Source organism: Balearica regulorum, chromosome 2 (genome assembly GCF_011004875.1).
Source record: "Balearica regulorum gibbericeps isolate bBalReg1 chromosome 2, bBalReg1.pri, whole genome shotgun sequence".
In the NCBI taxonomy this organism is placed as follows: domain Eukaryota; kingdom Metazoa; phylum Chordata; class Aves; order Gruiformes; family Gruidae; genus Balearica; species Balearica regulorum.
The window spans coordinates 76,391,034-76,404,746 of record NC_046185.1 but is presented as its reverse complement, the minus strand read 5'-3'; the positions used below and the strand labels follow the sequence as shown (position 1 = coordinate 76,404,746).

Sequence of the window (13,713 nt, the reverse complement as noted above, 5' to 3'; positions counted from 1 at the left end):
TGGCATGTTCATGTAACTGAATACAAATAAAACATTTTTTACCTCAAGATCCTTTTGCTCCCTATCACCTGAGCCTTTAGAAGACAAAGTTACATGTCCAAGATAGTTTTGAAAACTTTTTTTCATCAATGTCAAAGGAAAAAAAAAGATCTTCGTTTATGATTTGCCCCGTAATATTCCCTACAAAAATAAATTAAGAGATGTCTCTCTTCTGAGAAAAGCACCACACACTAGTGTAAAAGATAGTTCAGAGTATCTGAAGTACCCTCATAGCCTCACTTGGAATCCCTCTTCTTCCTCCTCCTCCTTTCCTAGTACTTGAGTATCAAGATATTGAGATTAATGTATAATGGCAGTGAATACAAACCACAAGAATTTATCTTGGCAGAGCTTGTGATGGTTTTTCTACACTTTTACCTAGTATATTTCTGTTACTCACAACACCCTCTTCTAGAACCTAATATTAATAGAGCTCTGTCACTAAAACATTCATCTTTACAGTGTTACCCAAATTTTTAGTGTCATAAGCAGCCTTCCTGTTTCAGTACTATTTCATTATGAAGTTTTCACAGATTTGCAGAGTTAGATATTTTTTAACCTCACAGCCAATCACTTCTCCATCTATTTCTCCTTTCAGACTTCTTTTGTATTATCCTTTCTATCTGGGATTTGTTCTCTCACTCCTCCATTTTTTCCCACAATTTTCTGTCACCCTCCTCTGTGGCTAGGGACCTGTACATTTTGTGGATCAGCACTCCTTTTCCACATACCTGTTTGTGAAAGGAGGATTCAGAGCTGAACCTCACCTGTCATGTCATCAACAGAGTCTTCTCCAAGTTTTGAAAATATGATAACAAAAAGCCAAGTAATTAAAAAAAGCAACAAAAAGACACATCATTTATTATGATTACTAATCCACCAGAACAGTCTTACAAAAATATTTAGGATTCACACTTCCTAATTAGATACCTATATACCTAGATACCTCATAATTTAGTAGTCTGTCAGGCACTTAAAAAAAACCTTTCTAAATGAGGTTCACAGAATTTTAGTACCCCAAAATCTACTGAAGTACTTAAAAATCCTTTCTGTTATTTCCAGTATTTAAAACAAAATTACTCTCCACCCACAAGCTACTTAAGAAACAAATGGAATGCTGTCATGCTGCAGAAGACATGTAAAGGGATAAAAATGAGAGGTGTGGTTTCATAACAATAAAGCCCCCTCTAAATGTCACTGATACGGCACACATACTCTTGCATCATGCTGTACTGTCAGTGTCTTGCAGTCACAACACCTATGTGCTTGGTTAAAACACTTTTTGCTCACAAATGCTTAGAATATAACTTTGAAAGAAACGTTATTTATAGTGAAGCTAGTGAGTTTTTTTTGACAAGAGTGCATTGCATTTTAACTTCATTGAGATACACAAACTGTGCACTCACATAACTAAGCCTGCTAAGAAGTAAGCTACTTCTACTTGACTAAGCATCAGGAATAGCAGTGGTTTCTGGTTATTCAAGGATTTAATAGGAATGCAATAGCGTCTACAAGCTACATTAGTACTTACATCCAAGCTTCCTTCACTTGTAGATGCAGAACTAAAAACATCCTCCTCACCACAATCTCTGTTCATCCTCAAGTGTTCTTCTGTCTGCAACACAAACAAGCATCCTACACAGCACCAGCAAAGGAAACAAAACAGCAAAAACATGCCAGAGCAAAGCATCAAACCTCATCACAGTACCAAGACAAACTGTCTCAGTAGTGCTGGACCTGATTGCTGAGAAACTCTGAAGCAGTCTGCAAAATTTCTCTGATGTAGGCAAGGCCCTAAGAAATCCATTAGCAGAAAGATTTAAGAACAAGACTATTAAGAAACAGAACAATTCTTGGGCAAGGAGGAAAACTGGTAGTAAGCAAATCCTGTAGCACCAGGGAGCAGATTGCAAGTCTCTGCTATGCCACAGACACAGGGGAACAAGCAGAGAACTTCTTCCCTGCCACTTGTCAATGTGAGACTGTTTCTGTGTGCTAGCATATACCCTCCTTAAGCCTAGATATCATGACTGTCTGCATGGAACCTCTGCTCTACTGGATTGCTTAGCAGTGCCAACTTGATCTGGATTTAGCCCCAGGCACATGACTACATTTCACATCAAAAAGATATGGAGTTCATGCCACCTTTATGGTTTTTTATGCCAGCTGCAGGAGAACAGAGAGTAACTGATCCAGCATAAAATTAGAATGGAGAGAACAAGATGATACCTGATCTGGCATTAAGCCTGCCTGTACAAAGTTAACCAAAGAAATACTTTCAACAAATTTGTATTAACCATGAGAATAGGACCCTGCTTTCATTCTGCATCATAGTGTTTTTAATGTAGCTGAAAGTTGTGGGGTTTTTTCAAAAAGTTAGATCTAGTGTGTTGTCATACCATGATTATTGCTTTCAGTGAGCTAGCTGAGAAAGAAAGCATGTGTGTGGGCATGGAAATCTGAGCGTAGGCCTGTAACACGCAGTGACACCTGATCCAGGACAGTTCGCAACACAGGCTAGTGCTCCTCTTCCCTTGCAAAAGAAATTGCCTTCCCCTTATAAATGCCTGCAACTCTGAAGCTCTCTTGCTGCAAGACTGCGTAATTCTTGCTATCAACTAGTTCTAAAATACAGGATATGCATGACCAAATACATACACACACAGAGAATCACTACAAATCATAACACAAACAACGAAAAAAATGTAACAAATAAGCAGAACCAACTTAAGTCTTGAGGAGAAGTAAAAATGTAAGAATAACCATAAAGAGCAGAGTTTAGGAACTCTGGGCCTTTGATTCCAGTGCCCTGAAATCACAGGGCATCCCATCATATAATCCCTTCATAAACCTACCAAATCCTTTCTTAAAAGAACGTAATTAATTTGCCCTCAATCTGCTAACTAAGTCTGTTCAGCAGTTTCACTGCTGTTTTGGCTAGAAATCTTCCACAATACCAACCCAGATGTATTATGGCCAGTTAACACCTGCTTGCTCCTGTGTGCTGCACTATTCTTTAGTTTTCAGTAATTCTTCCGTCTATTTGAGTTCAAACTCCTAGAGGTTTGTATTGAAAAGGCAACAATGACTTCCTTGCTGGACTAAACAAAGTGGTGGTTTTAGTTTCTTTTCCTACAGAGTATTTGCCATTTGAAAGTAAAAGTCCAATAAAGAAATGACCAAGAAAAGTCAATTAACTTGTCAGAACTAGAAGCAAGAAAGACACATAACTTTACTTCAGATTTAGAAGCTATCTCTCGTATTTGTTTGTACAGTTCCTACTTTTTCCCAGGTCAAATACTACTTGTAAGTCGTTCACTGATCCTCAATATCCTTAGTATCTATTAAAATTTGTATTTTAAAAACCCTCAGAGTATTACCTTCTACTTCTCTGATTAACAAGCACGAGGAAGAGAATAGAAAAAAAAGAGAGGAGTTTGCAATCTTGTGACACTCATTCCAAACGCAGCTGTGTGAAACCCACTGCAGTAACCACAGAATTGGGATGCTTCATAGCAACTTTTTCTAAAGTTGCAAGTGTAAATATTTTACAAGTTAAATTTGAGGTGCTTCAGGAATTAGAACTCCAGGCGCACACACTTCATACCAAAGTTTAGGATAATGGAATCAGAAGAAAGTACAATGCAGAAGCTGCATGCTGTAATATATTTGGCTCTTCCAGAGGAACTATAGCCCCGCAGCGTGCTCTAGAGGCTCAAGCTGAGCTCCCTTGTTTACTTGATTCTTCCAGGCAGATACAGTATTATTGCTCCTGTTATGCTTTTGTTCTCTTCTAAATAGGAAATATTTTCTTATAGAGGATAAACACTCTGAAAGTGACTGACTTCCTCTCATAAAATAGTTTCCATGTGTCCTCTCTAAGATGTTAAGAATAGCTCAGCATCCACGACACATCAGATTTTTCAACACAGTAATTCCCAGTGTCCATAAAGAAAGCTATTGCCCAGCAAAAGCACTCCAAATTTGATCATAATCAAAAGGGAAGAGAACTAATAAAAATTTTGGAAAGCTTTCACAGTTTTAAAAACATGACTGAGAAGACTGGAGGGTAAGTGCAACACCGGTCCACTAACAAGCATGTTTCTTACTACCAGTTAATCAGACGCACAGTTTATCATTTCACTGCAAAAGCCTTGGAGGGCTTTTTAAACTAGACATAAGAAAATTCCATTTTTCTCTGACATCCTAGAATTTTAAATACGTTATAATCAAAATCAGTTAACACTGATAATTGTAGCGAAAGATGGAAAATGTATGAAGTTGAAAGCCCAGTATTTTTAATATGTTCTTGAGTTAGAAAGTTTCTCTGTATTTAATTTCTGTAATGAATGACAAATTTTTCATAAAGGCATCTCAACAGAAGAAAATCATTTTATAGAAAACTTCTTTTTTAAATTTTCCAACTCAAGATTAAAAACACCTAAGATGCACCTCAGCAGATACTGATCCTTCAGTTTATTACTGGAAGTTATTTCTTCTACACTTGATTCATTGGTTTTACAGACTTGAAGATGGCAATAGCATGACTGCACAGAGCTTCCTAAAGATATAAATGCTTTAAAACAGATTATCACCCATGCACAGAGGATTTAATAAGACACTTCTACCTGGTATCTTAATGTGTTCTATATTACATCAGTTCTTTCATAAACACATTTTGTAATCTGAGCACTATTAAGTGGACATAAATTGCTTAAAACTACTGCCCCTTGTTAACACCTACTGAACCCACAGCATTTAAAAAAAAAAAATTTAAATGGTCACCATGCCTGACTCCTTCAATAAGCAGCTGATATTTCCATCAGGCTGCACTGATTAAACATAGTTTATGCATCTACTAACAGATTACTCCTTTTAGGAAGGAAGAAGGAAGGAAGAAGGAAGGAAGAAGGAAGGAAGAAAAGAGAGAAGGAGCGAAGGGGAGAAAATGAAAGAAGGAAAGAAAAGGAAAGAGAGAAAGAAAGAACAAACAAAAACACTCCCAAACGCCACCTCTCATAGACATACTACATCTGGAAAGAAAACAGTTCTTTTAGTGAGGTAGTACCCTGCTGAACACTTACCTTGCTGCTTCTTCTGTCAGCTTTAAACAATCCCAGAAGTCTTGTCTTTTCTTTTTCTATTGCATCATTGCTTATTGAAGCCTTTCGGTGTGGTTCTGAAACAATTATAATGGAATATTTTTTACATTTCTCAAATAAAGATTCCAAAGATCAGTATTTTAAAACATGCTGAATTAATGCTGTATTTTTATGGGCTAGAGATGTTACGAACTGAATTATCTGTCAGATCCTGCACCTTCTTTTTCATCAAGCTTTTATTTGTTCTGAGTTTGTTCCAAAATCTAATGGAGGCAAATGGAATAATTTAATAAACTTCAGTAAGTTTTCAATCACAATTTAGTAGTCCCTATTAAAAGGTAAAACATGAGCAAGTTGCTTAGTTTTTAGAAATGCTTGTTAGATGTCTCTCTTAAAACTCATGGAGTACTGCAATATCTAAAAAAAAACCAAACCCAAAACCCAAAACTTTCAAAAAGATGATGGTGAATATGTTTAACAATCCACAGGCTTGACTTAACACAGTGAAGTTAATGGAAAGACTCTCAATGTGGATTTGGATAAAGCTCCATGAAGAGGAAGGAGACATTTCCCTTGGAAAAAGCGCTTTCCTTCAAACTTAAACCAGCTGGCTGTGCTCATCTTTTCTCACCTTGGTGCTTTTACTTCAGGTGGGAAGAGAGGCAAGTCTATATGCATTTGATGCTGTAAGAGCTCAAACATGCATGTCCTCCTTGAACCAGCTAAGGAACTGTATGTATTCTCAGATCGTTTACTCCCCCTTCAATTTCCCCCACGCTAGCCAAGCTGGATGAGCAACATGATAAGGTCATGCATTACAGGGAACAACCATTGGTTTGACATTCAATACACAGACTGTAAAGCTCTCCCACTTTTTTTAAATGGACACTGAATAATGCTATAAAGATTCCTCCCTAGTTCCAAGCACATCAGAGTATCCCACTAGCACACAGAAAGTTCAATGTACAGAGAAAAATTGCTTTCTCTCATAAATATTTGCTTTATTTGCTTAATAACAATTAAGAAGCAAATGCAAAATGACTTGTTGACACAAAATAAAGGTTTACTTCACAAAAACCCCCTCATCCCAGAACTCCTGTAAACTGATTTGCATTTCACACAAAGCACATCATTTTCACACAGATCACTTTGCATATCAACCATGTCAAGTGTTAGAAGGTGTTAAGCACATACAGAAGTTCAAAGCACAGTAGAAAAAGTAAAGACGGTGAACCCAGAGGAAAACAGGGAGAAACTATCCTTAAGAAAGGCTGCAACTCCACTGCAAAAAAATCCAGTAATAAATTAATACCTTCCTCAAATGCTAAACACTGCCCATGCTCATTCACCAGAAACTTTTGTTTTGCTGCTCAGGGCTGGGCTGCAACTAGATGTGGATCATAATTCCCTCACTCACACAGTCTTCAACTATGAACAATAATGATGATAGGCTAGCATAAGCTATGTCAGTAACAGCTCATCATCATTACCATTAAACACTGTATAATCCAAATAAACTGGGATTTTAAACACAGCATATCATCTCAAAACAACAAGGAATCTTTATAAATCTGTATCTATTTTTCTTAAATAAATACAGTAGATATTCTCTCTATATTATGAGGAAGGTACAATAAGTAATGACAGAAGATTAGGGGGAAAAGTACTGGCATTAGTGAAGCCAAGAGGCAACAGGCCATGAGCTAAGATTCACTTGATGATAGCTGTCACCTACTGGAAGTGGACTTCCCTCCTTCCTGAAAATTTAAAGTTATCCACAGTTAATTTTGGTTATGTTGTGTTTACTAGTCATGCAAAGAAATAAAGCCAGTTAGAAATCAACCATACCTTTCCTGAGGATAATTAATTAAAGCAATGTATTATAACAGACTCAGTGCGGGGAAAGGATATACTAAATACACATATTTTCTGTTTAACTAGAAGCAGAAACACCAATGTAATCTAATCAAACCCCACCTACCATAGCAATTCAGAAATCAGCATTTATTCAGTTATCCAACATGCACATATAGGTTTGATATTAAAATACTTTGTTGGATATACATTGAAATTAGTAGAAGGTCTCATAGATTTCAAAAATTCTCTCTTTGCTAATAAATACATTTTGAACTCAAGACCTCTGAAATGTTAGTGTTTCTGAAATTCAACTATATCATGCTTTAGGTAACCTGAAAAGGCTTGGAATCTGTATAGAAACATGCTATACCACAGAACAGCTCAATGACAGGATTTGTTAATTGCTGGCATTTTAATGGAATTACTGAAGCAGTATACACAGAAGTGTGTTTGTTCTGACCAAAAGCACAGACATGTAAACAACACTTTGCAAAACACAACACAGATCAACAATAGTTTGTTTCTCTACAGCATTTTACATGACATTCTTAAAGATTCATCTACCAAACCCACATTAAACATCGTGTGAAGGGAAAGCCAGTTTTCCCTCAGCAGCATTGTACAGTACCTCTATAGTTCAGAGAAGGTTCAGACTGAGTTTTTGATGGAGGAACTGGAAAAGGCACGCAATGAAAGGATAAGAGAAGACATATTAAAGTTTCAGTACTGTCTTGTAAGCCACAATATTCATTAATTACTCCTAGTATTTGTTTTCCTAAGCATTACAGAAAAAAAACGTTGACCAACAACAGACATGCAGAGCTGCAAGTAGAGGCAGTGTAGCTGCATTTGTATTAATTCCAGATTCATTTGTGAAGCTGCTTTAACTGCTAAATCGAATTACGCAAGCAGGTGGCAGCAGAGCTTGTCTTTTAATAATCCTTCAGCACTTAGTATTTCTGTTTCAGGGAAGGAATGACAAGCACAAGTTTTCCCTAGAACCTGCTCTTACCAGCACAGCCTATGCTTTCAGTACCTCTGATGCCTTACTTGTTAGTGGGAATGTGTTTTAAAAATTGGTCTGTTCTGATAACTAAAAAGATTGCACATCCGCTCTGCACAATTCATAGACCAACTGCTACTGAAACCAATGGGATTATTCCTCTTGGAGATTACAGATGCTAACATAGGATGAAGGAATTTGCTGGAACAAAGGAAACCTTTTGTAAATTTTATTTATATTTACCAGTCTTCTCATCAGACACCAAGGTGCAGAGTAAGAAAGAGGAAGGCAGAAAAGGCTGAAATACAATCAGGATCAGGGGGATTTTATCATAATGAAAGGTTAAAAAAAAATAAAATATTAAAAAAATAAAATTATGCAGAGAGTAGCACCCTATGAAATGTTCTATCATTTTCTGCTATAAACCCGGCTCTGAAGTAAAGTCTTGGTTTTGACTATACAGTCTACAACTGGATTAAGGACCACTATTGCACCACTATATACACCATCACTTTCATGTTAAAGGAAAAGAGTTTAAGGAAGGCTTAGGCTAATTACTCTATAAGCTGTCCCTGAAGTATGCTGAATGAATCCTGTTGAATACTCTGCATGTTCAATACATTGCTCCAAAATGGTTAGCTTAATTTCAGTAAACATGTCTTAAAAACCCAAATAAACATGCAATTTAATTATGACATATTGTTGGTCACTTTTTTCAGTAACCTAACAATTCAAAGGAAAAGGAGACATTCAGTTTACTTAAAAGTCTAAACTCACTGAAATTTGACTCACACAGAGGTAGAACTGTCACTTACCAAAGGAGTTTGAAAGAAGAGACACAATGTCAACATAAATAAATAACTGTATAAATAAAAAATAAGCCTGCTGCTCAGCATCTACAAGACTGACGTTATCTAAACAATAAATAAGGACGTTTACTGTGCTGGAAGTGATATCGATTGAGACAAACTGCAGGAGACAATTTTAATGAATATCACTTTCTGACCTCAAAGGAAGTAGTGTTTGTTAATGTGTACTTTAAAAGCAGGCGTATTTTAAAGCACATTGCATAATTATGATATTTGAATACACTATCAGACCAATATAATTCAAGCCCAAGAAGCTGCCACTACAATATTGTCTACAAGAACAGAAAGTGAGGGTGAATAAACAAGAGAACAAAATTTTAAATGCAAATACCTCTTAGCTCTTCTTGATTAAACTGTCATAACTTCGCTCTTTGGAGGAATCGTATCTGAACCTATCCACAGTCTGTTTTTCGTGAGCCCTGGTCTGTCGCCTTTGCCTCTCAGCTTTCACAGCTGCCATGATTACGGCATGTCTCTTCTTTCTTTCTCTCCAACCCACAGCACAGGTAGGTGACAAGCTCTGCCTGGATGCGGCCCCTGTGTTACGCACACCTGTACCAAAGGCAGCTTCAGGAGGTAGCAGAGCTCCTCCTTTTGCCCTGCCCCAGGCCAACCTGCGCCCTGCCAGGGGCCAGCCCAGCCTGGCACGGGGCCCGAGAGCAGCCAGGGATGGCCAGGCACGCTGCTGGCCTGGCTGCCGCTGTGAGCATGGCTCACTGAACAAACCTGTGCTGCTCTCCGGACTGAGGTGTCACTGCTGTTTCAGCCAGGCCCCAAAGAACGAGAACACAAATGCTTTTAAGTTGCCCATAATATTGTTGGCACATCATCTAACCCTGCAGTGATCGCTTTCAGTCTCAGCTCACCTCTTTTTCTGTCCCAGGCGTACAGCTCCTTTATTCCCAGCTCCTCCAAGGACTTCGTAAGCTCCAGCTCCTCCCCAGTGATGCCATCTCGCAGAAGAACAATGTGCTCTTGACTGACTTCACACTTCTCACAAATAGCTGGGATGATGTTATGGAGAGGCACCTCCGGACTAACTCGAACCACAGCCTTCTGCGTCTTCAGGTAGTTCACTACCAGCCTCACAGATTTCTGCAGAAACAAACCGAAACTCTCAGCCCTCTCTCCGTGATGGCTATGCTGTCTTACAATGAGAAAGGTGTTGGGGACTTCCATATTGCCTTGCCTCTTCCTGGGCAAATTTACCCACATGCATACTATTGCAAAAAATATTATTTAAAAAAAATAAATCTCAGAACTCCCCTGTCACTAAGGAGATATTCACAAGAAAAGGCAAGTAAGGAAAAGGAATCAGAGGCAGTCACAATTTGTGAATGTTTACAAGTACCACTCTGAAAAGTGTGACTGTAATTAGCTATACTGATTCAGAATAACAAAAAATTCAGCAAGCATATTTGGAAAATAGCTACTTCTGAATCTTCACAATACTGTGAAATACATTTAGTAACAATCAGTCTTCTCCCATACCTTCAATAAATATTGCAAACAAAATACCACCAAAACCCTAATTACCTCCACACAATCCCAGATCCCTCTTTTCAGCCACTACTGCAAATTTCAGTCACCTCGGTCTTTAATCAAGGGTTTTTATAAGAACAGACTTCCATCTATCCAACCACATGCAACGTAACATTTTGTCTAAATGCTGGAGTCCAGACTGGCACCTGCTAGTCTGCGTGCAAATTAGTTAAGCTAATAAAGCAGGCTATAGTCAATCTCAAGCATCTCCCATCTGGTTTGAAGATGCAAAGACTGGAAGAATTGCTTGAAATCACAGGAGTGAAATGATGTTTCATTGCACCATTTTAGCCCTGCAGAATACCAACCTCAGGGACCCTTGGCAGAGGTCGCTTTGTCTTTTCTTCGGGAACCTTCTCTTTCAGAAGTACCATCTGTACGTCCAGTGCTCCTATCAAAGTGTTTGGCTTGTAACTCAGAGGTTGTTGAGTTCCTGAAGACTTCAGTTCAAGACTATGTTGGGATGGATTTAAGCGATACTGGCTGCATAAATCAACCAATAGATCCATCACAGCTTTACTGCAGGGAAGAAGACATTCACCATTAGCATGAGAAAAAACAGTTGCTAAAAAACTTACCTCAGTTTTAATATGGGAGAAAAAAAGACAATACAAGCAGGGGTTGTGTCACTAGTTAACCATCTTTTGGAGGGAACAGTGCTAATGCTTTGAAATGCAAAAGAGATCAGAAAAAATGTTAGGAATTAAATATATTTGCACTTCAGTGTGTGTTTATGAGCTGGCAATTAACTATTCACTACGAGGCAGGCAACAGTACCAATAATAGCACTAACAAACACAAGCCAAGAGCAGACAAAGTGCATCTTATCTACTAAACCCATACACTAAATTCTCCAATTCAAACCCTGTTCTTTAACATGAAGGCAAGATATAAATAAGGGATGCACTCATGGTACAGTAAACTCTACCTAGATTTGAACCATCACATAACGCAACTCAAAATGGAGCATTTAAATCTGGAACAAGAGGTAGACAGGATTTTTTTTTTTTCCACCTTACAACTTTTGAGTTTTTTCCTCCTTCCTCCCAATTCATTTGACACCAGCAATATTTCCAAGCACAAGAGATCCCTTTTGTATTTATTTTGGTGAGGAAATTAACCCAGTATAAAAACATCTGGTTTCAAGTATTTGCATTATCAAGAACTCTTATTGCAGATGTGATTTTTAAACCACGAGGTTAAAAAAGTCAGTCACTACCCCTCTCTTATACCATGCCTCTGCATGGAGATACTCTGTTTTGTGTCAATAACTCAACATTCACTGGAGTTTGATGCTCCCTGACACAGCAGATACGAACTATCTTCCTCCACACCCCAGAAATTCTCCTCTACCGAGGTACTGAAGGGTTCTTTTTCTCAACCTTCCTCCCTAAAACTCCATCCAAGATGAGAGAAAACAGGTTTATTAAAATTGGTTATGTTTCTGAAAAGTTTTGGTTTCATAAACCAGTATCTGTGATCAACAAAATAACAAAAGGTGAAAAAAAATTATCAGCTGTACCTGTAGCCTGTCATATACATGGGATATTTTTCTTATAGGGGAAGTGAAAATAAGTGCATAGACAGTGTATTTGTCAAAGGAATCGGCATCTCTTCTAATGTATAGACTGGAAAAACTGCATACAGATTCAAAATGCAAACAAATTCAAAGAAAATAAAATCTTTCATGGGTTATTAGCTACCATCATTACATATGTAGCTTGAACTGCCCTTCAATTGCAAGCTGTCAGCCTCTGGGAAACTACTCTGTGGGGGCTGCCCATCTTCTTTCTATGTACATGTTGTTGGCCAACAGCTGCTCAAGAAGTTAGTGAAGAACCTTAGAGAGCTAATGGCAGAGAAAGACAATGAGAGGCAGAGAAAGAAAATGAGAATGGAAAACAAGAATGATCCCTTATTAACAGGCAAAAGACTAAAACATACAGAGGTGACAGCTCTTCCCGCACAAGGGATGAGAAAGGACCTTCTTTAAAATAACCTATTTCAAGTTTGACTGAGTTACGCAATGATGTGAGCTGAAAAAGTGGCAAGCATGGAAAATTCGAAATAAGTGATCGCATTGAAAGGAGAAGACACAGTGAGAAGACGATGACTGAAGATCAAACAAAGAAACCAGATGTAATTAATATGTATAGGAGGCTTCAGAAAAATAGAGCACTGTGATAATGAATAACATAGAGAGCATCTAAATAGAAACATGTAGCATCTAAAGCGAAACTGTATCAGGTCATTTTACCATGACTTATTCTGGCACTGTCCCCAAGTTGCAAACATCTGTATTTCACAACCATGTTTAATTCATATGTAACGTGCCAGAAACCAACAGAAATATTTACACCTACGAAGTCCAAACTATAAGAGAACCCCACCTATGCTGATATTTTCATGAATATTCATTATGCTGTGCAGTAGTGAGCATTTTAAAAAGTGTCAGTCCACCTGATACAGATCTCAGCTTGTCTGTTATTCTCGTATCAGACTTCAATTTCACCAACTAAGAAAATTTTCCTTCTAAACCATAATACAGTTCAGCTTGATTTTAAATGGAAGTTTTATTTCGAGTAACTCTGTGTATGTGTCACAGGCAGAAGAGAGCCCCTAAACACAGCAAGAGAATGGTACTGAGCCATCTACTAATCTTGATCAACTTTTCTTTCTAACCTTGGGCTGAATATGGCTCTAGGAAGATGCAAAGAGTCAGTCCTTCCTTTGCTTTCACTTCTTTCCAGACTGTCCTGGTTTTGGCTGGGATAGAGTTAATTTTCTTCATAGTAGCTGGTGTAGTGCTGAGTTTTGGATTTAATATTAAAATAATGGTGATAACACGCTAATGTTTTAGTTGCTGCTAAGCAGTGTTTACAATTAAGTCAAAGACTTTTCAGCTTCCCAGACCCTGCCAGTGAGAAGGCGTGAGCCTTCCGCAGGAGCACAGGAAGCTGGGAAGGGGCACAGCTGACAGCTGACCCAACTGGCCAAAGGAATATTCCATACCATATGACATCATGCTCAGTATATAAACTGGGGGGAATTGACCAGGGAGGGCTGCAGCTCTGGAACTAGCTGGGCATTGGTCAGCGGGTGGTGAGCAACTGTGCTGTGCATCACTTGTTTTGTATACTCTTTTATCATTATCATCATCATCATCATCTTCATCAACATAATCCTTTTCCTTTTCTGTCTTATTAAACTGTTTTATCTCAACCCAGGAATTTTACTTTTTTTTTGATTCTCTACCCCATCCCACTGGACTAGGAGAGTGAGTGAACAAATTGCTCTGTGG

General features: G+C 38.1%; 1 protein-coding gene across 14 annotated transcripts in view; it reads right to left on the bottom strand.

The window, feature by feature from the left end:
- COBL (cordon-bleu WH2 repeat protein) overlaps positions 1-13,713 on the bottom strand; it is a 168,689-nt gene that overhangs the window by 99,859 nt on the left and 55,117 nt on the right. For 8 of the 14 annotated variants that reach the window (XM_075744727.1, XM_075744734.1, XM_075744728.1 and 5 more), the window contains 5 exons: positions 10,721-10,931; positions 9,737-9,965; positions 7,627-7,671; positions 5,124-5,218; positions 1,571-1,654 (listed from right to left, as the gene is read on the bottom strand). In XM_075744727.1, coding sequence (XP_075600842.1) covers positions 1,571-1,654; positions 5,124-5,218; positions 7,627-7,671; positions 9,737-9,965; positions 10,721-10,931 — 664 coding nt within the window. The remainder of the gene's footprint in view (positions 1-1,570; positions 1,655-5,123; positions 5,219-7,626; positions 7,672-9,736; positions 9,966-10,720; positions 10,932-13,713) is intronic. The other 6 variants (XM_075744733.1, XM_075744740.1, XM_075744732.1 and 3 more) reach the window with 3 other exon arrangements.